At 43.3% G+C, this 25,789-nt stretch overlaps 1 protein-coding gene across 1 annotated transcript in view; it reads right to left on the bottom strand.

Annotated features, from left to right (window-relative positions):
* Positions 1–6,931: 6,931 nt before the first annotated feature.
* Positions 6,932–25,789, bottom strand: part of RPAP1 (RNA polymerase II associated protein 1) — a 38,092-nt gene continuing 19,234 nt past the window's right edge. The window contains exons 12-24 of the mRNA XM_054400181.1: positions 24,517–24,651; positions 24,175–24,354; positions 22,179–22,336; positions 20,683–20,862; positions 19,475–19,676; positions 17,107–17,216; positions 15,244–15,439; positions 14,324–14,473; positions 13,734–13,876; positions 11,652–12,456; positions 8,604–8,780; positions 7,866–7,922; positions 6,932–7,116 (exon numbers count right to left, since the gene is read on the bottom strand). Coding sequence (XP_054256156.1) covers positions 6,961–7,116; positions 7,866–7,922; positions 8,604–8,780; positions 11,652–12,456; positions 13,734–13,876; positions 14,324–14,473; positions 15,244–15,439; positions 17,107–17,216; positions 19,475–19,676; positions 20,683–20,862; positions 22,179–22,336; positions 24,175–24,354; positions 24,517–24,651 — 2,649 coding nt within the window. The 3' untranslated portion in view covers positions 6,932–6,960. The remainder of the gene's footprint in view (positions 7,117–7,865; positions 7,923–8,603; positions 8,781–11,651; positions 12,457–13,733; positions 13,877–14,323; positions 14,474–15,243; positions 15,440–17,106; positions 17,217–19,474; positions 19,677–20,682; positions 20,863–22,178; positions 22,337–24,174; positions 24,355–24,516; positions 24,652–25,789) is intronic.

Raw genomic sequence — 25,789 nt, 5'->3', positions numbered from 1 at the left:
AGTATCTTGGTAATAGAAAGGTCTGATGCAAGGAAACTATTTATTGTCCTTAAGACAATATTGGCAATTACATGCTACTTCTAGAGGAGCTCTGCAAAACACACACAAGCACACCTATTAACTTTTCCAACAGTGCAATTCTTGGCATTTGTGGCACAAGTGCACACTGAGAATGAAGCCATTTGACTTGTGATGCACAGGAGTAGTTAATTGTTACTGCTGAATGCAAATACTCAGATTTCTGCATCCTATTTTTAACTTACGACCTCTACTGCTACAACAAATATAAACCCCCTCACAAAATAAACTCCAAACAAACAAACAAAGCCCTACCCCCCCAAAAAAAAAAACACCAAACACCGAACCATGAATATCAGAGATGACAGTAAAACTTGGTGGTAAGAGCTCATTGCAAAGAAGCATGGTCAGCAAGTCCACACTTTCCTCCATAAGTATTTTAAGTGTTCACAAAACATTAACAAAGAGAGAGAAAGACACCAAAAAAAGTATATTTTACACCCTTTTTCCTCCGCCTTCTTTTAACAGTGGACAGACAGGAGGAGAGCAATGGCAGCTTCTGCCCAAATAACTTCATCGATCCAAACCTGATCAATCTTATAGCAGACAGTACCAAGAGGAACAAAAATGAGCTACCATCTGTGGCGTCTTTTGGGTGGCAGCACAACTAACATTTTGTGAGTGAGCTGACACTCATATCAGAGACAAGAGATACACGATGCTTTAGCAGAAACTTTTGTATCATTCTAAATTTATTTTGATAATCTATATTGAAAGAAATACTCATGCCAGGAGCGGCAAGCTGCTTTTTGTGAAGGATGCTAACACCCAGTTGCACGGCACACTTGTGTGACTGTCATGGTACCATCACAGTGTGACACAGACCAACCCCCCTTCAAAACTACAGTTCATTACCAGAAACACAATACCTGAAATTAACTCCAAGCTTCCTGCTGCTCTGAAGAGACCAAAGAGCCACCCTGAACACGCATTGCGATAGAAGCTAACAAAACCTCACATGCACTAAGGAAGCCTGGAATATTGTTTTGGGGATGTGAAAGAATGACATCTTTTAAGGCAAAAACTTAGCCTGATGGAAGTAACAACGGTGCAGAAAAGTCACTTGATACACAAGAGCCAGTCTTGCCTCCAGCAGGCAGACCCAAAGGATTAATTGCTGAAGTGTCATCAAACATCCAACAGCTCAGACCCAAGCGTCATGGTGTGCTTACACCACCTACACAGCAGGCAATCTGAGTCTTAAAAGTAAAGTTACAGCCTTCCTAGCTGTAAGGTTTCCAAAACAGGCATGTCACAGCCTGATTTATGGACATCTGCCCAGACCTTCAGATGAACACCTCAAGAGACACAAACTTCTACCTCAAAATCAGCAGCAGCTCAGTTCTCCAGTTTAACCACTGAATTACTGAGTGCTTCTACAAACAGCCAAAAGAGCGGGGAAAAAAGCCAAGGAAGAAGAACCAAAAGTTACTCTAATGGGGGAAAATTTAAAATAGAAGGGCAGACTGGGAGGGAAGAAAAACCTAGGGAAAGAAAACACACAAGAAAAGTACTAGGGGAGAGTGACACTGTGGAGAGAGAGAGGGAACCACAAACCTCAGCCCAAGGTGAGAGACCCTTGTTTCTACAATGGCACCCGAAAGCTGAGCCACCCTCTGTGCTCACTGGATCACACAGTCCTTCCCTTTGTCCCTTTCTAAAGCCTCAGACTGGTCACTGTGGTCAAGAAGCAAGGCTGTGCTGTGGTTGGACCCACATTCTCCCATTTCTCACTCTCCTGTTCCCTCACCACCAGGGCTGGACTTCCTCCTGCCTCCCATCTCCACACCCAGCAGCTAGAGGAGCCCAAGGCCAGCAGGTGAACCCCACGGCCCCCACAAACCACCCCACAGTGAGGCCTCCCTGAGGACAGCGCAAGGCTGGGGACTCAGGCAACTCACCTTCCTTCCTTGGGGGAAGTGTGAGGCAGCCACCAGCATAGCCCCAAAGCCACAGCAATCGCCTCAGCTGAGCAAAGGCCTCAGCCCAACAGGAACACAGCAGCCCCACCTCACAAAAATAAGAGTTTAATACTACTAACCTGGTCCATGGCCTCCACGGCCCCTGCCAGCCCCTCAGCACTCCAGAAAGGTGAAGAAAATAGATGGAATGCAGCATTCTCCTGCTGCTAGCTCCCCCACAAACTTTCTGAGGAGCGGTGCTAGCCCAGGTGCCCCTCATTAAACACCCAGCCCCACAGCTGCCACCCCTCAGCACGGAGAGTGTTCCAGAAAACTCCCGCCCTTAGCAATCAGCATAAACTGCGGCACCTGTGGCTGTGCTTCCACATCAGTAATACCTCTGGGTCATGCAAGCTCCATTTGTTACGGCCAAGACAAGCTGCTCCTTTGTAGTGGACATTAACACCAGTGGTCTGGTTTGTCACCACTGTTAAGACTGGGGCAAGGGAAAACACAGAGTAGATGTCCGTGGCCTTCTCATATGCTTTCAACTTTGTTATGATGTCCATAGACTAAATTTTCTGAAAATATTCATCGCTCTGACTGGACTTCCTGAGCCAGCTGCTCAACAGAGTACTGCAGAAAAGCTGCTCTGGGGCAGGATGAAGGACATTGCTCTGTTCTCTGGAGCCACAGGTGTCTGCAGTTATCTGCTAGTTATGGGCTAGCAGAAAATAGAGAATTGGACATAAAGATGGAGCAGGTGTCCCTGTCTAAAATGTCCTTCATTAGGGAACTTCTCCTGCTCAGCTAAGTGGGCCAAGTCACCACACAGGGATCCTAAACTCTGCATGTGGCTACCACTCAAGAGTCAGGGTTGGCTGGAGGCTCACCCTGACGCTGTCAGTGCAGCACTTGGTCCTTTTGCACAATACAGCCTCAGTCAGGTTGAATTGGAGCTCTCCATGCTCTTCTTCAGGCTGGCTAGAAATCCACACACAGCATTTTCACAGCAGCTATTTTGAAACTCAAGATTACCACAAAAAAAGTGTGGGGGAGAGGAGCACATCATGGCCATTTTATCCCTGCATACAAACACCACTCTTCACACAAAACACATCAGTTTCTGCGAGCAAGCCTTCACTGTGCACTCTCCAGTCAAAGGGACAGAGGGGAAAAGCCATTTTTAAAAACTAGGGCAAAGGCCAGTAAATTATCATAAAGTTATTTATACAAGGGAAATCAGAGGGCCAGATTTGTGAATGGAAGGCTTATGTGAGCTTCTGTAAGCTGAAAGAAAACATGTTTTGCCCCTCAGATTTTTCCAGCTGGACGCAGCACTAGTTCATTGATGAGACATTTCCAAGGAGAACTTTGCAGAACAAGGAAGGAGCAAAGGCACAGATCAGCATGCCTTTCTACTCTACTTTTTGTCTGACATCAAAACGTGTCTGACCTGTGGCATATTTATCCACCCACACCATATGGCTTGTTCTAGCTGTCCATGACTTCATCAGCAAGAGATGTTTAGGGTTTGTCTGGTATTAAGTGGCCAGACAGAATGCATTAGTCTAGAAATTAAATTCCACTGTCAAACTGTAGTCAATAATTACAGCAGAATACAAGCGCTTCAATCTTACAGCTTCATGCATACTTTACTGTTAAAAAGTTCCCACACAGAGGTGCTTCACTCCCATTTTGATGCAAAACTGTAACAGATCCACCATCTTAGATGCTACTCAGCACCAATACTAGGATGATCTTCAACTCATTTCCAGTCCAATCTGCCACATTGCTGCTGCCTTCCAGCAAAGTCCCTGCTGAATTTGTCCCTGCTGAATAGATTCTCACTGTTCCTACATGGTATAACATCACTAGCTTGATGTCCAGACACAAAGGACAAGAAGATGGTGGGTATTCCTAATTAAAAGACAGCATCTGGAGGAATTTTTTTATTTGGTTGTTGGTGTTCTTTCGTCTTCTGATCAGAGTTATTGGACAATATATGCTGTTGGGAGTTAGAACCACTTCAACCCCAGAAACTTATTTGACCAACTTGCTTCAGCAAAATTATTTTCTTCTCAAAGGTTTTGATAAGGAGTTGTCACATTTGTGTGGGGGACAGTTTTCATTTTCTTTATCTCTCACTCTGAGTAAACTGGATTAAGAGAACTGGCACATTTCTGTCCTGCTTCAGACTGCACTCTGTTTAAGCTTCCATTCACTTTACCAGGATTCTTCCACAACGCTACTGCTAGCATAGCATTTAATGATTCATAGCAACCAGTCACTTTAGAAAGTATTTAATTCTCCACACTTTCTCCAAAAGTATATGAAAACATTTTTTTAAAGGCATAAAATTTAAAACAAGTGTACAGGTTGGTGGTTTTTCAGGTTTTTTTTTAAGTTCCAATAGCAGAGCAGTTAAGTTTGCCTTAAAACTAAATGCACCAATGCCCTCTAGCGTCGTTCTGCAGAGATACCTGTTACAAGGCTGCTCAAAGCCTTCAAAAAGTCAAGCCTAGGACTGCTGTACCATTTCAGCTGACAGGCAAAGTGTTGAAAGTCTAAGGCTCACATGCAGCATCCTTAGAGCGTTCTGCACACAACTGTGGGATCCTTTCCTTCCCTCTGTTACACATCATTGCATCAGAATTTCACATCAAAAGATGGAGGTATTTTCTGGGCTTCAGGATGGCTTTTCTGATGGCTTGAGGAACATCTGGGAACAGGAAGGACTTTGGTGAATCATGATCCTTTCCTTCCCAGCGTTCACAAAATAAATGAAATCCACCTCCTCTCTCCTCACCTACAAATACAGCTGCAGACAGGGGTTTTTACTGTCATCTCCCCTGTGGCATGTAATGAATGACGTACTACCTATCCTTCCCCAGCTACACACAGTACTTGGTACCTTTTGGTATGATGCACCACACCAACAGTATGATGCCTTAGGCTTGAAGAGCGCTTAAGGAGCTCCAAAGATTAGCAGATTTCCTCAGAACAATAGCACTCCCAACACACGCTGCAAACAGAACTCTTCCAACTCAAGAAAGTATTTAAATAAGGACTGCACTCCCATAGTTTAAAAAAAGAAAAAAAATCAGTGCAGCTATCAAAATTTTTATTTACACCATGCACACATTACAAAACTCAGCTCTGCATTGCAGAAAGGACTGGAGGAGTTTTTGTAACTGGATCTGAGAAACAGAATGCAAAGTCCCTGGTGAAGGCTGCTCTTCAACAGGCACCCGAGAGTCCTTACATTTTACCATCCATGGCTCTTGAAAGACAACTGTTGGGCTCTCTAGACAGAAAAGAAACTTTAACGCCTTTCATTAAACTTTTAATCACATCAAGTACTTTTAAATAAATCATTAACCACCCCCCATGTCGACCACTGTGCTTCTGTTATTTTCTGTGCTATTGATCTCCAGCTGAGAGAAACCACAGATCAAAAGCTGCACTAGAAAGAGAAAAAAAAGAAAAATTAAAAAAGATTAAAAGGAAACCTCAGTTCTGCCCAGGTCCTATCTGAAATAAGAGAGGGAAAGATGAAACTGTATTTTCTGGAAATCTAAACGTTACTGATAGGCTTAGAAAATTGTCGATGCAAATACAGCACTACAGCCCTAACCTGCTAGCTGGAATTTGTTTCTTGTCTGGAACAATTTCAATCTTACAGGCTGGCCTATTAAGAGTGTTGCACATTCTTATTAGGCCATTCCCTGGAGCAAGGTTAATAAAGGTGTGGTTTCTTTGGAGAGAAGCTAGCTTGGCCTGTTTGATAGGTAAATAGGCTTAGGTCTTCAGGCTAGGCATCACCCTGCACTTTCCACAGGAATTTATTCATAAGAACAAAACATAACAACAACCCTCAACAAGTTTTGTATACATATAGAAGTTCTCCAAACAAAGGCCTGCCAGACTAATCGTAGTTCTGCAAAACTTTTGGGATATAAATGAAATATCCATGAGATCACATCTAGTGTAAATTCTGCACTTGACCTTGAACTTCTGGTGAACCTTTTGGAGGGTACTGTATTTGTACCCTGTGTGTCTGAGGCTGCAATACCGAAGTGGGATCAAATGAAGAATTTTTAAGATTAAGTTACGCTCAGGAACTCCACCTTAAAAATTAAGTTACATTATCCTCAGAGGGCAACCAATACATATAGCAACTAAATAGACAGACACCTCTTTTCTCTCTACTGGGGAGAAGTTACTGCTAGGCATTCTTCCCTGCAAAGAAATTAATTTGATCTTGTTATACATGTAAGCAAAGTAAAAGAGAAAATAAAGCAGTTTAGAGACCATGCAAAAGACAGCTAAGGGCAGAGAGCCACTGTTTATACCACTGCAATAGGAACTATTATTTCTTAAGAGGTCTGACACAAGACGTCTGTGTAACTGACTGTCCACAGGACACTGTCCTGGAAAAACTGCTTGTAGATACATTTTTAAAAAGCCCGTAGGGTTGGCTTCTTCCCTGTTGTACTGGCATCTTATTTGCAGGGGACGACATGGGGAAAGGACTATTCAAAATTCTGGGTCCCAAAAAAGCCAGGGAAAGACAAACATCACACTGATAACCCCCAGTCTCCAGCCTGATTGAATGAAAAAAGCTTTTCCACTTCTTTCAGTTAATTCAACAATCCAGTGTCTTTCAGACACATTCCCACATTTTCTGGGGAAGAGCAGAAAACCTGGAAGAGAATGGAGGACAATGCTCCAGCATTCATCACAGGGAGGCCACATACACATATCATCACATGAAGATGTGTCATTGTCATATTGTCTTGAGAAGATGTGTATTGCTCTGCAGGGCTGGGAGCATTCTACCAGTGCTTCACTTTGTGAAGATGCCAAAAGTGTCCACGTAAGACACTGGAACTGCTGAAGTGCACGTAGCTTCATCAGCGAAGCATAAACTGAGCTCTTCCACCCTTCACTTTGGTTATCTTGCTGGACAAGTGTTCTGCTATGAGATCAGCACTGGTGAATTCTCCTCATTTTCTTTCTGTGTCACCATCTGGAGGTACTTCAGTCGTATGGGAGGGAGCTGTTCATAAAGGTCAAATCCCAAAGGGCTCTCTGCATTCAGCAGTCTGTACAGGAGCAGGTGCTTTTTCAAGGACTGAAGAAAGAAACCACAGCCATTAAGCAAGTCTGAAAAGAATCTAATCTTTTCCACCCTGCCTCAATCATAGCAACCTCCTTCCATCATATCCAACATATTTAATTGCATCTTCTTCAACAGAAGAGCTAGAGAAAGTCAATTTCATCCAAGAAAATTCACTTTTGATTTGCATGTGATTTCCTTTTCTGAACACACCTCCACTGTCTCTTCGACAACCCCTCACAATGACTTCTTGCCAGAATCCCAAGTGAGGTTTTGAGTGGGATCTAAGAAATTGCCCTGGATGCTATAAGGGCCGAATGACCCTGCCCTGTCACAGGGGTGACAGACTTTGGCAAGCTCTGCAAGAAAAGGAGAAACCTTCCATCTGTTTTGTTCTTCCTGGGGGAAGCATCCAACTATGAGTTTAAGGAGATCTCTGCTGGCCACCCATTCATAGCTGTGCTGGCACCACCCCTCTACATCCTGTCACAATCAAATATAACACTGCTTGAGCAAGAAGCATGGAAATACAGTACAGGAGACTCATCTAGGTTCCAATGTGGTTTGAGTTCAATTAACTCTTAAGAACCGGATAACGCTTATTCATAGCCATCACAGGTCAAAATACTGTTGTTAATCTCCTCTTACTCTTGAATTAACAAGGTGGTTAAACACAAATTTCATAAGCCAAGAGGCAAATCTGTAAGAACACTGCATCTGAAAAACTTAAGTCCCAGTGGCAGACTGAAGCCTACAGTTCCTACCTCATCCACCAACAGCCACGTCTTCCTCAGCATGCTTTTCCGAGCAGCATCCATCTCCTGGGAACAAAACACCACATACTTTACCTAATATGGCACAATGCAACCTCTGCCCACAGGCACACAGCACTCCAGGGGATGCTTTGCTCATTATGATGCTGCTCCAAAGCACAGCTTGTTCCAGCAGAAAAGGCTTGAACTTAGATTCTGCCTCTCTCCTCCTTGCCCTGACCTGAAACTCAGATGACTTCTCAACTTTCAGGCAGAACTGTAGATCAGAGGTGATGTGTCAGCACCAGTAATCATTGCTAGAGGCCCCAAGGCCATAGGAGATCTTCTGCTTAGTTATTCAAGCAAAGTGAAAGGAAAGAGTATTCTGCACCTTAAGAAAGCCTCAGGAAGAGGCTAAATCTCTTACAAGCTCTCTGCCTGATGAGCTCTCTCATCCTCTCTGCTTCGTATTTCCTTCCACACCATAGTCCACATAGCTGCTGACTTTGAAGGTTTATGTAGGATCAGATATCATGAATTCAAGTGCTTTAGGGTGTAATCAACAAGAGCTGTAGTCCACGACTCACATGTGGATTCTCAAACAGATGATCAGTCTTCAAAACATTTGCTTACAACCTTTGTTTTCAAGCCCAGGGGCAGTGATTCACCACAAGCCACAAAGGACCCTTGGGAAGAGCAGATGTAGAACCCAAAGCTCTTAGCCCTGAGGCTCTGCTATCCATTGCCTACCTGTGTTGTGCTGTCTTGAGAGAAAATAAAGCTGTTCACATGAGCCACAGCCACCACGTAAAGGACAGGGCACCAGGCGTGGCGCAGAGCACCAGTGACCAGTGTTCGGAAGTAGAGTCGCAGAAGGTTCAGGTTGTCCTCAGGAGGGGAAGTGTATCGCTCCAGAGGCACAGGAAACTGCAACAAACCCACCCATAGGCAACATGACCATTTTGGTGTCAGTGAGGAGAACTTCACGACATTAGGGCACCCTTCCCCAGCTGTCTGGTGCGCTCCAGACTAATGTTAAGCTTACAACATCTGACATCGCTGTCCAGCTTCAAGAAATAGGTTAAAAAAGCTTTTAGTAACAACTCAGGTTTTTGCTTCTTCCCTCTCTACAAGCCCATTTTTCATTCTCCTCCATGTTGAGATAATTTCTCTAAAATGATCTATTTCACTGTGGAGCATCTTCTTTGCAGGATTAAAGACAATCATTGATTTTACTCAATTAAAGAAGCAGCCTGGCCACTAGGTAGGGTATTCCTACTGCCTGCTGGGTATTTTTAACTCCACTTAAGACAAAGTTAAAAACCAACCAAACAAAAAACACCACCTCAAGCGGCCTTCCTCAAATTTTCCAACATACTTTGTTTTCAAGCAGAAGGGCAATGTAAACATTGTTCACAGTACTTGTTCTAAGCACACAAAAAACAATCTGCTTTGAAATCATAGAATAGTTCAGGCTGGAAAAGACCTTTAAGATCATCTAGTCCAACCATTAAGCTAAAGCTAACAAGTTAGCTGCTAAACTGTGTCCCTAAGCACCACTTCTACAGTTTTTAAATAGCTCCAGTGATGATGATTCCCTGGGCAGTCTGTTCCACTACTTGACAACCCTTTCAGTGTAGAAATTTTTCCTGTGTCCAGCCTTCTCTCCACTGTAATATATGCCACAATTCTGACGGTACTGAGGGATCTGGTATTGATGAATCAAACACATGATGTGGAACTAAGGCTTTCATCTGGAACATGGTGTTCAGCTATGTTCCTACATATGTGAGTAGAACATGAATAGAGGTAGGGAAGGGCTACTGGGAGCATCAATAAAACAGAGCTTACCATACAAAGCAGGTGACAGTATTTTGGCTTGATGTAGGAAGGTAGCAAACCTTTGAACATCTTTTGAGAAGGCTATGTTTTGTCTTTGAGTTGGAAAGAATGTAAACATCTTGTAACTGAAGAGAAAGACTAGGCAGAAGTCGACTGGGTATGTTGAGAAGCTTGTTTGTCAGTATGAACCTATTGTATGCTTTGCTTGGACCCATGTCAATGACAGGATAGCCAACTGAGATGTGACAGCTCTGTATTAGAAAACTATGTAAGTTGACTATGTAACAGAGTAGAGGCTTTGGCTTTAGGCTTTGGCTTATGCTTAAGCTCTTGCTTTGCTTTTGATTGTGCTTAGTGCTTTGCTTAGCTGCTTAGGCAATAAATGCTTCTGTCTTCCTCAAAAAAAAAAAAAAAAAAAAAAAAAGAGAGAAGAAAGTAGAAGAAGAAACGACAAAAAGAAGTCAGAGCAGGACCTGAAAGGAAGGTTAGAAGTCCAGATGAAATTTACAAGCAAGACCTGACAAAATTTAAAAGCACCTCTAAGAAAAAGAAGAAGAAAGAAGATAAAAGTCAGAGGTGAGCAGTTGGGGCAATTATAAAACGGAGTTGTAATTTTTTTTTTTTTTTTTGGTGAGCACAAAAGGGGGAAGCTAATGTCTAGAGAAGAGAAGTCTATGAAAAGAAACTCTGTTTTGCTTGCATGGCTTAGAGAAAATGCAAAAAATTGCACGGTGCAAAATGCTGCTGAACCTATAACCTGGGAGAAGAGAAAGAAAAGTTTTGATTGATGCTGCTAAAGTTGCCACTGCTACTGCTTCAGATCAAAGCTCTGCCTTTGTGCCTCTCCCCCCCCCCCCCCCTCCAAAGCCACTGCTGTTGCAGCTTGGACTTTGTCGCAGCTCTCTGCTCTACTTTAAGAGACAAAGGCTCATATGGCCATATTGATATAAAAAACCTGGCCACAGAACAAAAGGCCTGCAACCACAAAGCGGAGAAAACCGATCACACAAACTGCTGGTTCCATGTCGTTTGGAAACAAATCTTTTGAAAAGTTCTCTTTTTATTAGCAAACTTGAAGCGAGATCAGCTATGGTTTGTCAACTGACACAGAACTTAAAGCCAGCTAAATTCTGTCTCTTGTGCTCTGCTCATTCGAAATAAATGCAACCCTGCGCTCAGCAGATCAAATTTTCCTGCTGAGCTACCAAGCAAAACTAAATGCGGAAAACTGGTTAAGAGGGAAAATGACTGTTCATACATGGGACAATGAAAAGATTCTCACCAAGGTAAGAAAAGACTTAAGGGAAAGGTAATTGCTGGCAGAAGAACATGGGGTGCAGGCCAGCCCTTCATACATATGGGCTATAAAATTACAAGTTCTCATCTACCAAGCAAGATGTGTGGCAGTTTACACTGAAGATTGAACAATTTCACAGCTCCTGCCCTCCACAAAGACACACTATGTGCTCTCAAAACAAAGTTCATCAGGTTTCTGAAAATTATTTTGTGACATGGGCTTACATTGACAGGAGCTTGGCCCCTGGAACGGGCTGCCCAAGGAGGTGTTTAAAAGAAGGCTGCATGTGGCACTTGTGCCATGGTTTAGTTGATTAGATGGTGTTGGGTAATAGGCTGGACTTGATGATCTCAGAGGTCCTTTCCAACCTAGTTAACTCTGTGATTCTGTGAGCTGGACTGTTCCTCAGACCCTAAACTCCATCAGCAGAACACTGCTCTCCATTCCTATTCTATTTTACATTCCACACATTGGACTTTAATCAGAGAGAATGAAAAGCTTCTAAGGAAGTATGATTAGTCTACTGGACAAAGACTTCCCCTTATCAGTAATCAGGGGAAGTCTTGGGAGGATGACCAAGTCAGTACTGGAGAAACACAGGCAAGAGCCCAGTAATTCAGGAGTATGAAGTGACAGGCAATTACCACAAACAGGATTACCTGCTGGAGGGGCACTCGCAGTGCCTGCAGGATACTTGTGTGCTCCCCAAAAAGAGAGAGTCGCAGATGAACACTGAAACATTTCTGTAGAGGCAGAAGAACAAAGGCTCCAAAAAGAGGATCTCCAAAGGAGACACCTTCAAACTGCTCCAGCAGACTAATGTAGAGATCGTGGAAAGATGCCAAACCAGGGATAGAAGCATCCAAGTTCAGGGAGTCCAATGCCTTGGGTTGGCAATACACAGAGAGAAGGGCAGCTGTGTAACGGTGGATTGGAGCTTCTAGAAAGAGGTCACTGCCTGTGAGGAAGACACACATAAGCCGTGCAAGTTTGGCAGCAGTAGGGATGCTCTGAAGAGTTTTAGCACGCCAGGTTTCTAGCAACAAGACCCACTGCAGGTTCCAGGTCACAGTGTTGACGAGATCAAGTGGGAGAGAGTTCAGTACAGCCCCACGTGTCTCTGCATTAGTTACTTTGTTGTAGAGGCTGATAAGTGGAAAGAATGGCCAGTCTGAAGGCAGGATGGGCCCTCTGACCTCAGGAAGCAGCAATGACTGGATGAGGTAATTCCGTCCTTGGTAAGATGCTTGGGAACGTGCAAGGGTAGGCTGCAAGTGGACAAAATGAGAGAGGTAGCAGGAGCGGATGGAAGGCAGGCTCTGGTACGATTCTCTCAGCAGGGCACCACGAGTAGCCTTTGGAAAACAGGCTGCTGCAGAGCCAGGCTGTGCCAGTTTGGCACTGGTGCCCAGATGCAGGATGTCAGAGAAGTCAGCTGCTTCTGGCCCTCCAACTTTCCCTTCACTGAAAGATAAAAGACAAACATTAGTTTAAGAAACATAGAAACTGCAAAATACCAAACAAAAATTCATCTCTACAACCTACCTGGATCAAGGGCAGTAGGTATGCACAGGATTCACAACACCTTCTATAGTATTTGGTGGTGGTAACACTGAGTGTCTGTAAAACATCAGCTCTCTAGGTATTTACAGGAATACTATGAACTACATTTGGAGTCAGCAACACAAAGGACTCACCATGAAAAACCTCCACACAGTGCCAGCAGTCTGGTGTGGAGACTGCAGCCCCTTGTCCACAGAGGCACGCTACTTGCCACACCAGCTGCCAAGGTGTTGAGATGAAATATTGCATATCATGTAAGGCCTACATGAAGCAGTAAGGTAATTCTCTAAATAGTAGCTCTGCAGCTGGTCAGAGGAACTATATAGACTGGGAGCTTGAAAGTTAGAGCATGGGTGTTTGTCAAATCCATGTGCCATGACCTCAGACCAGAAACTGACCATGGTCTCAGGTTACTTGCCAAATTTGATACGCAATAGTATCTATGTAGCAAGTGTTTGTTAAAAAAAACAAACAAACAAAAACCAAACACCAAACAAAAAACAACCACAAAAATCAAGCAAACAAACCAAAAACCCACCAACTTCAACAAACCGATTCACTCAAACTTTCCTTTTCTCTGGAAAACTGCAGTACTTTCTTGTAGCACCCAACCTACTACGGGGACACACCACAGCATATTTCTAAAGAGACTATGATGAGCAAGATACACTGCTGCCATTTTCATAGCCAGATATGGGAGGACTTCACATTTGAGATGCTCATGATTTCCTCCAGCACAAGGTGGAAGACATCACAGTTAGCAAATCAGCAAAAAATTTGTCTAAGACGTTGTATAAGAAGGTAATTATTATAAAGTTTAATGAGGACTTAATAAGCTTTTCAGGTTATGTCAAATGCCTATGTATCTTCTAGACTCAGGACTCTCAGGACAGCAGATTCTATCAGGAATCACAGAACTCCTACCACAGAGGAGATCAAAACAAACCGGTTACATTTCTCAGCATTGGTACATCAGAGAGAAGTCTGCAGCTTCAGATCTGCTGGTCTGATTAGAAGGCTCTGTGACTGCAGAATATGCCAATGAGTAACTAAAATTTGAATACAGGCCCCACCAAAGGCCACAACTGATGAGCAAAGGCAGTCCCAACACGTGCTTTCTCAATTCCCCAGGTTCCCGCATGCACCAGGCTACAGCAGGGAAAGAACGCAAAGCTTACGGAAGAAACTCCGGATTAAAGGCAAGATCCAGTAAGACCTCATAAGCCAGATGCTCACTCCCTGGCAACAGACGGCTTAGCAATGCCATGGCAACAGAGTGATGGAGGGAGGCATGCTGGGCGTCATCCGGACAAGTGCCTGCCTGTACAGGAAACAAAACAAGAGAGAAAAGCACCGCACCATTTGTCAACAAGGCAATCAACGAGGACAGCAGAGTCAACAGATCTCAGCTGAAACTGAGAGACTGAGGCAGGCTGGGACTGTCAGTATTCATACCAAGATCTTTCTGCCTCTCCTGACCATCTTAGATAGCCAGACATCTTTTTTAGAATCACACATGTGAAAACTTTGCCCTAAGACAGGCATTTTACCACCCAAAGTATTTTGAACCTAAATCCTCACATCAGTAACTGTAAAAACATTATCTGCTAATGGGGCATGAAAAACAGCTAAAGAATCACCAGACCTAAGTCAGATATGAGAAAGAACATGGATGCAAGGAGCAGTTGCCAGCTTGACACTAAGATGGAAAGGCCGGGGGTGAAGTCAGTTCCTCAGGTGAAAGAAATGGAAGGACAAACAGCCATACCATTCTCCGAGCCAGTGCTAACACAAAGTACTGCAGATGGTATTCATGGCGCAAGATCCACGCAGATGAAGGAGTCACAGAGGGAGGTCCTGTCTGCCAGCTTTGATGCAGGTAATCCTTCAAGCCTTTGGAGCCCAGCACAGAGATGTACTATAGAGAAGTCAGCAATGGAGACCATTAGCAACCAGAGGAAAGCAAAACATGGGCCTCTCCAAAGCCTACCCTGCTGCCTTCTCACATGAGAATTCCTGTTAGCTACTCCAAAAGGGGTATTTTCAAATAGCCTGATAAACATCTGCTTTTCTCCATCACGGCTCACCTGCACCCATGGTGACCATTACCACTACAGGTAACCAAGCCACTGCCTGCATTTTCCATGGTGCTTTGTGAGGCAAAAGTCTGGCCAGTGGCTCAAGATGTTTTTCTCTCATCTTCCCAGACATTCCTGTCAGTAACCAGTCAGCTAATTCAGCATAGAGTGAGGGAGGATGGCTTTGAGAAAGCATATGTCAGGCACTCCATCTCTCTTTCCACTTAGCCAAAAATCACTTATTTAGAATCAGAGAATGGTTTTGGTTGAAAGGGACCTCTAAAGGTCATCTAGTCCAATCCGAAATTTAACCCTTGTCAGCATTCTTTAGAATCTCATCCTTTAAATGACATCATCGTTTATCACCTGTTCTGCAATTCCAGTTTCCCAGTGTCAACTGGATATTGGAATTCCATGACAGAAGATATTTTTCATATTCTTATCTCACCTGTTCTGGAAACGGGGGGATTTCTCTCTACAGCACTTAGATATTCTTACAACAAAACCACACAATTCCTTTTTAATAGTCCTACTGGAAACAATCTTAAGCCTGAGAAGATACAGATATTAATTTCCCTCACAAACTTACAGTGAAGAAGTCTTCTCTCACCTTGCAGGTCAGGCCCTTGTGAATGCGAGTGACGCTATTGATGAGAAATAGGAGAGCAGTGAGGAAGGGGAAAGGTGACTTGGAACCAACCAGACTCAAAGGAGGTTTGCCTCCAATGCAACTCAGAGATGCAATGCTGGGAACAGATTCTGGTGCTGGGGAACAGGACAGAGGGTTGCACAAAGCAGAACATGGCCTGTGTGAACAGAAAAATAGAGAGGGGTCAGGTCACACTGCTGAAGAATTATTTTACAGGAATGTTGCTATCTGAGCTGTGCCATGCATTACAGTAAAATAGATGCCCCAAGGACCGGGGAAGAAAAAAAAAAAAAAAACACCCACTTGGTATCACAGTTACACACAGTTAGTCAGATAAGCACTATTGCCACGGAAGCTAATGCCAGAGAGCTGTCATGAATTCTAATCTTCAGCTAAGTTGTTCATGATGTGCAGAAATATCGATGCAGTGACGCATCTCTGACAGCAAACATCTGAAAGCTTTGGGCTTTTGGTCTAAAAAAACCAAGCAAACAAAACCCCTCTTTCCCCCCCCACACACACAAGCCAGGCTAATGAAGCTGCCGACCTATACTCAAGGCATTCCAATAACGAACTGACAGGCAAAGCCAAAAAGCCAGCTTACACCTAAAACTGACATTGCCAAATGCTGCCCCTCATGATGTCCTCATGAAATGCCTGACTTAAAAGTTTGTTCAGAAAGCCCCCGGCTTTAATGTGCATGAACATGACCCTGCATACTGTTCTTGGTACGTGTGCTCACTCTCCATGGGCAGAACTAGAACTTTTTGTACCAGCAGTGCTTGCACAGCCCACACTAGACAATGTTTGTACAGGCAGGACCACTGCAAGAAGAGTGACTACACTGAACAGTAACAGGGCAATGGGGCAAATCCTGTCAAAGAGCCATACCATTAGTCTGTGGCAGAGAATTAATTCTGCGCATGCACTGCTCCTCCTCCCACTGGCATTATCATGCAGGGGATACATGAACGCATCTGGGGCTCAGAGTACCCTGAAGTCCTGGCCCTAATCTGCCCAGAGTGATTAGACAAGGCTGTCAAAATACTATGGCAGACTCTCCATTTTTGCAACCAGATGTCTCCCTGACTACTAGTTGGGCATTTTAGGCTTCCCCTTTCAAGAGGATTGATCACAGACTAGTAGGGAGGCTCCCTCTACAGCAGAAAGACAGAATCTCTGTAGTAGTTAACAGTTCCCAGAGCCAGAGACAAAACTTATATTACCCAAATGTCTGAAAGAACAGTTTGGTATCTGGCCTTTCACTTTCTTGCAGGGGCTTTCAAAGCCTTAGTGAAGCTCTGCAGGAGCTTAAACATGAGTCTAGTTGAAATTTTTATGAAACAGCATCCCACAGAACACATGAATGTTACATGCACACACACTCACCTCCCCCCATGAAAGAGGGGAGTGAGAGGAAGAACTGACGCTATTTTTTTTCTTAAAAAAAGAAACAAAACAAAAACAACACAAACCCAAACAAAAATAAACCAAACAAACAGTGAAACTGAAGAAAAATAAAAGCCCAGAGTGACCGAAATCAGTCTGAAATTGATATGAAAAACACAGCTGCATGGAAGGGCAGAGATACAGACTCTGTGGAAGCACCAGTGGGGAAGGAGGAACTGGAGAACCTCTGTGGCCATCATACTTTTTGCTGTGAGAGGAGAGAGAACAAAGCAGGGTATAGCACTACTACTGCACTTTGACTCACACATATATGGGGCACATATGTATGGGGGAAGAAATAGAAGGGGGGAAACTGCCACATAGTACAGTATAGCAATGAGGCTCCCTTGGTTTCTGGCAGTGAAATGATTTTACCTGAGCAAGTCCCACATGCTGTGTATGGCTGGCTGGCTGAGAAGGGGCTGCAGCACCTCAGATGTCAGACGTTCCAGTTCCTCTAAGCAGTCAACTGGATTGACTGATGGCTGCAGAAGACAGAAAAATATGATGAACAACGGCATTGCAGTGAGGCCAAAAAGGTAACACTGATTTAACTGCTTTCTCTGTGTTTATTAGCTTTTTGTCAGACCACACCATTTTACACAGTGATCTTGCTCTAACTTAGAATTGGCCTCACTGCTGGTAGTGGAGAAGCTGAGATCTGGCACAGCAAGGTGTTCTCACATCCAGGGACTAAAATGCATCACAGAGATTTCTTAATTGCCTGGAAGTAAGGCATGAGATCTCCAGAATCAAGATTCCCTAAACAGAAACTAATCCTCTCCTCATACCATCTACATGATGATCTTTCCATTTAACTTGCAGACGACATAAAGGTGATCATAACTACCTTGAGCAAGTAGAGTGGCACCATGAGGGTCTCAAAAAAAACCCCAAAACTATTAAGAAAAACAAAAAGTCAAATGTATGAAGTGGCATCGACCTACCCATCAAAACATTATCATGGATAGAGGAGAGATCTGGAGAGATCTGTGGCTTTTAGAGAGCCATCCGAATTCTTTCAACCCTAGTAAGCAATATCTGAGGCTGAAGGAAATGTTAGCAAATTTTCATGCTTTGTTTTGCCTTTCATTAGAATGTTGATTTAAGATACAGAAATACCCATTTCCACAACACAAAAATCTATTTTTCCCCAAGTGAAATCCCCCTCCAGAAATCACTAAAATCTACATTAAGATGTTAACCTTAGCTCCTAGTAGTCTGACAAAAGTATTTCAAGAGGGTCCCAGCATACACTAATCTAGTTACTATAGAAGTTGATAATTTTTTCACTAGTCCATTCAAACATGCTAGATGCAAATTTTTAATGTTTTACATTAAAAAAAAAAAAATTTTCATGTTTTACAGACTACCTAACCACAGTCAGATAACCAAACTTATTAAGTGGGAAAAAAAAAAACCCTCATGTCATAGTTTAAGGACTTATATTGATGATATTATTTTGTCATCCATTCTTTTGGGATACCTACAAAGGTTAAAAAGGAATATTAACTTTTGTGTTTTACTGGTTCACTAATGCTCAGGACCCAATGACAGCATGCAAAGGGTATTATCAACCCCTGGGGCTCTGAAGATGTCTTCGAAAGATACTATCTGTTTCTACCCCAGCCACAAGTAACAAACTCAGCTGCTCTGAGCAAGTTGTGAATAACTTCAGCCATTAAATTATCCTCACACCTTGAAGACAACTCTCCCAGGTCAGAACTCAGGCATGCCAGTTGGGCAGTAAAGAGGAAAATTGCATTTATGCAATGAACATGAATCTTTAAGGTTACTAAAGTGTAAGACATTACTCTTCGATAGCATCACAAGGTTATGTCACCTTCAGAAACTCACTTCAAAAATGGTCACATACTACAACTGTAACTGGCTTGCAGAATTTGACCTTGAATGTCAGTGGGGCAGCTAATAAATTAATCTTTATTGTTGCCTATCCAAAGTTCATACAGCATGACCCTCAACACTCAATCTTCCAACCAGATCACTGCAGTGTAGCTGTCCACACATAAGCTCTCAGACTACAGCAAACGCAAAAAAAGTGCAACTTGATTTAGCCCACAAGGAGAAAGGACTGCCAAACCAATTTAGGTCAAGAGGGCTACAAGAGATCTGGGGAAGGAGTTTTTACAAGGGCTTGTGGTGACAGGACAATGGGTAATGGCTTTAAAGCTGGAAGAGGGGAGGATTTAGACTAGCTATCAGGAAGAAATTCTTTACAGTGAGGGTGGTAAGACACTGGAACAGGTTGCCCAGGGAGGTTGTGACCTCCCTAGAGGTCTTCAAGGCCCAGTTGGATGAGGCCTTGAGCAGCTTGATCTAGTGGAAGGTGTCCCTACCCACAACAGGGGAGTTGGAACTAGATAATCTTTAAGGTCCCTTCCAACCAAAACCATTCTAAGAATCTATGAATCCGTATTTGGTTCATGCTTAGGACCTGTGCACCAAATCAGAACAGCCACAGCAGTGCTGCATACCTTGATGAAGGCTCTGAGCCCAGTTGAATAAAGAACAAGAAAGGAAGGCAGTGATATTTGGCACCACTAACGTGAAGGATCAGCAGACTTAACTGACCCTAAATCGTACGCAGTCTTGATAAAAGCCTTAAACAAAATCTAGTCCTCAGCTAGATGCCTCAGCATCTGCCTTCTTCAGTACTGCAAGTTCATGTTTTTAGAGCTGATGGTGGTGAAATGAAAAGACAACCTGTATTTTCAGGCCTTACCTGCTGGCTGCAAGCACTGTAATAAACTCCCAAGTAGATCACATAGGTTGTGGTCAAAGGCTGGAGGGTGTACCAAGTTTCTGTCTGCGGTATCTCCTGGAGGAATTTTTTCAGACTGGTCTCAAGGAAGGGCTGTAGGCCTGACACTTGATTCCATGCTACTGGAGGAGGTGGAATCTGTTCACCGTCTTCTGAGCTATTACTGAAACACAATGGAAGAATGACACAGGATAGTAAATGTGTCTCAGAAACATTTCTCTCTCTAAATCATCCTTTTTAAGGGCAAGATTTCTAATTATATGTAGTCTGGAAAGCAATACCTGACAACGGTCTCTAAGGGAAAAAGTCTTTGCACAGTCCCACAGACCAGATCAGACCAATTTGGGCAGAAAGGATAAATGTACAATCTGCTTGTGAAAGCTGCATTTTCTTCGCCTGCACTACTCTGTCCTTGAACTATGCTCTAATTTTACCAGACACTACCTCAGCTTCCAGCTTTAGCTAGAGTTTCTTGCTTTTCATCAGATAAAGTACCTCTATCTTCAGTAAACCATGGAATCATAGAACATGCTGGGTTGGAAGGGACATCTAGAGGTCATCTAGTCCAATCCCTGTGCGGCAAGCAGGGACATTCCCAACTAAATGAAGTTGCTCAGAGCCCCATCAAGTCTGACCCTGAATATCTCTAGGGATGGGGCCTCCACCACCTCTCCAGGTAACCTGTTCCAGAGTTCCACCACCCTCATAGCAAAGAGCTTCTTACTAATATCCAACATAAATCTACCCCTCTCTAGTTAAAATCATTGTTCCTGATGTCTACCAAAATGAACAGCCTCTTAATCATGACTCATCTTGGTTTCTGCAGATAGTTTCTTTACTCCAAACCTCAAGAAGGTTACTATGCTTTCCCCAAAGAGAAGGTCAAAGGAACATCCCAACTCTTTTCAGCAGGGCATTTGGATAACACTGTCCTGCCCTATAGCTGAACGCAGATTTTGACAAGCAAGCACACAGCTGTCTGACTCAATACTGCTTCTGACCTTGTGTCAGGGGGAATATAGCTCCACCGTGCAGAGATTCACATGTGAGACAACAAACCACCCAAAATGAAGGAAAAATGAAGGCAATAGCCAGGTCTCCAGACCAAAAAGAGGGAAGTCAGGATGCCAGCCACTCAGACACAACAACTGGTGACAGAGCAGGCCTACCTGTGCAGCTTGGCCTGCAGCTCTGCTGCGTAGCCTGCCGTTTGCATCACATGTGTCAGCAGAGTAACTACTGCCGCAGCTCGCTGCACAGACAACTCCATCACAGGGCTCCTTCCACGGCAAGAGCTCAGCAAGTCAGGCAGGGACTGCAGTATCCTCACCAGCACCGGGTAAAGATCCCTGGAGCATGAATGACAGAATAGATGAGCTTGGAAAGAGTCTCTGGAGATAATCTACAGTTCAAGTCCCTGGCTCAAGCCAGGTCCACTAGAAAAAGCATGCTCAGGAACATGCCAGTTGGATTTTGAATATCATCAAGGATGCAGAGTCCACAATCTTCCCATGCAATCTGCTCCAGGGTTTTGTTGCCTTCACAGCAATAAAAAATTTTCTCTTAAGTACCATTTTCTGTGTTTCCATTTGTGCCCACTGCTTCATGTAGTTCCACTGCACACCACTGGAAGAACCTAGCTCTACCTTTTTTGCATCCTCCCCTCACCTATTTCTAAAGACTGCCAATACAAGATTATGAGAACCATTACCACCACCAACATAACATAGACAGATGTGGAAAAAAGATGACAAAGGGAGAATACTGTTATTCCACCTTCATCTGAACAGGACCCATTTAATATTCCCCCTCAAAGCATCTTGATAATCTCTTAGATAAGCTACTTTTATTGTATTCTTGTTTCCCTAGTTCTTAAGTTTTCAGGCAAACTATCCACAGTTACAAACATGCAAATCTGAGCAACCTTCTCTTGTTTCTTTCCTCAACATTACAGTGCTAAAATATTACATAATGGTTTTGCTCTTCATTAACCAATACACCTCACTAGGCCAGAAAACACAAAATGCTGTTGCAGAGAGAGAATATCCCTTCTGAAACTTAATCCTGGTCTCTCTCTTATTTCTCTTCAGAAGAACTCCAGAAGCCATCTCCATGCTTCCATGTCAGTGCAATTACAGGAAGATGATTCAAGTCTGAGGCAGGTCTGACTTATCTTAGTGTGGACCTTGACAGTCAGACACAAGAACTTGTACTGAACTAAAAGTGGATGCAGCTTGCAGTCTGTCTGCATCAGTCTGCCTTGCTTAGTGTGCATGCTGGCGACTGCTGCCCACAGCCTGCCTTTAAATCATCAGATTCCATCCTAGGCGTGCTGCAATAGATGCGTACTGATGTCACACAAGCACAGATTATTCACGCTTTTAAGGGGCAAAAGATGCAGCCCCAAAAGGTTAGGGTGATCTCCCATAGTGTGGAGGAGAAACAATAAAATATCAATGCTTAAGCACAACCAGAAAGAGATAATACCCAACACAAATACCTTTAGAAACTGAGTTCTACTGCAGAAGGCCAGAGAAAGGGAATAAAGAGTCCCCGAAGGGAGTCAAGACTGAGCCTGGAGATCCCTATACTTGCCCCTCTGGAACAGGACATTTGTTTTCTCTGTTGGGCCCTCCACTCCCATTTCTCCGGCTTTGGGCTGTACCTGTAGAGGTCACAGGCCTGCCCATAGCCAGCAGCCACAGCCCACAACCGGAAGGCCTCAGTACTCAGCCTGATGGCTTCTTCCCTTGGCAGGGGCAGATCCAGTGGGTCTTCAGCTATAAATCGACTTAACCGGCTTTTCATTTCAAATTGGTTCAGCTGCAAAACAAACAAACAAAAAAGAAAAGAATGAACAACAAAAACACACAAAGGGCTAAGAAACCTCAGCTGCATGCATCATTATTTCACTACTCTAACACACCAGAAAGACTGCAGATTTCAATTCAGCTCATTCTGAACTCCTCCTGCCCTGTTCATATCTCTTTGTATCCTCTGTAATCTTAAGGAGCATGCTACAAAGGATCAATAAAGGTCAATGGCTATTAGGAGAGCAGAATTCCTGGGAGGGATGCCATGGTGTTACCTAATCCATTCCTTACACAGAGCAACAATACCTAAATCATTTCTGATGGAGGTAGCACCCACACACACTCGTGTTTTGGATGTTCTCTGCAGCATTTAACTTGATTTTTTAAAATATAATTATCCTTCTTTAAGGAGTCATAAATAGAAGTCTATTAGTCAGGATTACATGTAAAAATTATGGAAAAACACCGTATACCAAAGTACTGGCCTGACGCCAATGTTCTTTCTGGAAGGTCACACAGAGGTTCTACAATCTAAATCTTTCCATGATTCTGTGTTTGTTTTATAAAAAGGGTGCCTCCTGCTGATTACTTCTGTAAAATTATAGAATTTTGATGCCTTGAAAATGTTCTGAAGTTATTTTAGTATTGAATTAAGCATGACATGACTCATTTGCAGTTCTCTAGAAATAGTTTTTATCCTCCCCAACAACAGGGCATTTTTGCTTAACCATAAAAAAGAGCTTCTCTTTCCCTCTCCCACACATACAATACCTTGTGTGTGCTCTGTCTAAACAAATGAGTTAATAATGTCTTTTTCCTAACACAAGGACATATTATAGATAATTTAAATTTCAAATGCTTTAGAGACATCTTGTAGGGAAATCAATGCACAACAGCAAGAAAGCCAAGGAGTTGATGAATCAAACTATGAATTCTGACACCCCTCCTACAGAACAGAGGGGTAAGTCAAATTTACTTCCAGAGGAGGGAGTTGGAAGAATTTTGTTGTTAGCTAAAATGAATTCCTACATTGATGGTTTTGAATTGGTTTTCTTATTGTCTTCCACCGCTACATTTAAGCATCCCTAACAAGCCATATGAGAGCGCAACAGAACCAAAGCCTGAGTGGCAGGAACCTTGCAAGAAATTTTTGCATGCCTTGGAAACCCTGAGTGCAGAAAGCCTGAAACAGGAAAATTCAGAGATTTTCTATTATGCTCATAGCACCACTTACAGCCTTTAAATATCCCAGTATCCATGACAAGTGAAATGCATTCTATCTATTTCATAGCACAGACTGCTGGGGTTCTGCTGATGTTGACAATTTCCTGGATGGCAATTTATTAGGTGCTGTTAACAATGCTGAACCAAAACCCCTGAGAGATGCTCACGGCACTGGAATGGGTGCTGCTCTTGGTGGATGTGATGCATTTATAGCACCTAGATGACCTAGATGAGCAAAGACCTTTATCTCTGAAGTGAAAAACCTGTCCAGAAGTAGGTAAGAGGATTGACAAATGACTTTGGAGTTATTAAGATAAATTAATAGCAGGAAAGTTCAACCAGAGGTGTAAAGCACAAGGACATCAATTAAATCTCTAGTTTATACAGTCCTAAGCTGCCCATCTCTGGAACATGGGAGAGCATAGAGCGTATCACACCAGTGTGTCTTCTAAGCATCTATTATTGATCAAGATCACTGAGCTGTGTCCTTCAAAACACACATTCGCACCTTCTTCACAATGATTGTTTCAGCTTCAGCTCAGACTCCTCTATCTTTACTTAGAAACTAAAGCAAAGAGAACAAAGGCCTTTGCAATCAGAAGAGCTCTTTTGAGACTCACTCACCAGCCTGGCTGTTGCATTTCGGCCTCCTGACGCCAACACTCTGAGGAACTTCATAGCAGTGGCACAAGGAACACCGTGGAGGCTGGTGAGTAGACACCCTGGCTCAGCCACTTGGGTATCCCACTGAGTGGGGAGAAATTCCCTGACAATGGTCTCAATCAACCGAGGACAGTCAAGCAGCTGCAGAGAAATAGCAGGTAGCACAAATAACTAAAGGCATGCAGAAGACATGCAAAACACATAAGGTTGTCTGATCTCCTCGCTCTAACTTTACCTGGTCTTCCTTCCCTTTTTCAAACCTTTCTTTACTTTTCCTGAGCTCTTGTACAATGGGAGATTTACCTGGCTGCATGCTTCAGAGGAGTGCCTTGCTACATGGGTGAGGATGTGCAGTATATCCAGGACTACTGTTGGAACAGGTCGTACCACCTCCAGGATGTACCTCAGCCGGTGCTGGATCCGTGTCTTCAAAAGTCCCTGAAAAACAATAAATTCCATTACATTATTAACCATTGCTTTCTGAACTGGAAGACAAAAGCAGATTCAATTACATCTTCTGTAGAGAGATTACCAGTGAGGAAACAAAGAACTATGTTCCTGTGGATTTGCCAGTAGGCTAGCAAATGAGCAAGAGTTAGCTCAAGAGAGCAGGAAGGACTGAACTTCTGTTCTGAATCAGACCACCGGTGGGGTTTGAATACTTGTGTTTTCCAGAGTACAAAACTGTAGGTAACAGGGAATATGAAAATAATCTTCTGTACAGAGGGCTACTGAAACCTAATGTGGCTGAAAAGGGTTCTCATGCTTCTTGAATCATCTTGGCTGGGTGCTACCTCCAGCTAAGGCAGCACTGTCTGATACAGTACCTGTTATGTCAGAGAAAGATGACAGAAGCAGAGAACAGACAAAAAAATTCCTATTTAGGAGCAGGAAGAGAGAGATGATGTAATTTCTATTTTGTTTCACAGAGCAGAATACTGCAATCAGTGGTGGTGCCAGGAAACATCCCCAGTTTAAGTGACAGTGTTATAGAATCAGAGAAACATTAGGCTGGAGAAGACCTTTAGAACATACATTAACCCAAAGTGACTAAGTCTCCTGCTAAACCACGTCCCTCAGCACAACATCTACAGCATTCCTACTTCCGAGAATGCAGTTCTGAGAAAAGGCAACTGAGAAAACCCAAGCTCATAGTAGTGATACTAAAAAAAAAGTTGCAGTGAGGTAAGATTGTAGTTCTAGACGTGACCAAGTTCAGCTGCTAGGTTAAATATTCCTTTTCCAAGTATGGGGAGTTGTTGGATTATAACATCCCATAAGCAGGTGTGAAATGGAATTTCACAACTGGAACAGTAGAGAATTTAATGTCAAATACCTTCTGAGTTCAGGCCACTTGAAACAAATTGAAATCTTTTATGCTGAACCACATACCTGTTTCTAGAATCACAAACTGGTATCACGTCTTCTATCTACAACTCTTTTGTTAAGCTTTTTGAGCAGTATCACCTAGCAGAAAACATCTGAAATCCTGAAGCCTCTAAACAAGACCAGATATAAAGTAGAGCAATTCATTTGGCTCAGTGAAGCTTTTAACCAAGAGCCATTTGAACACAGG

Source organism: Indicator indicator, chromosome 4 (assembly GCF_027791375.1).
Source record: "Indicator indicator isolate 239-I01 chromosome 4, UM_Iind_1.1, whole genome shotgun sequence".
Classification (NCBI taxonomy): Eukaryota; Metazoa; Chordata; class Aves; order Piciformes; family Indicatoridae; genus Indicator; species Indicator indicator.
The sequence above is the reverse complement of the archived record's forward strand: the minus strand, read 5'-3'. Positions and strand labels throughout refer to the sequence as shown.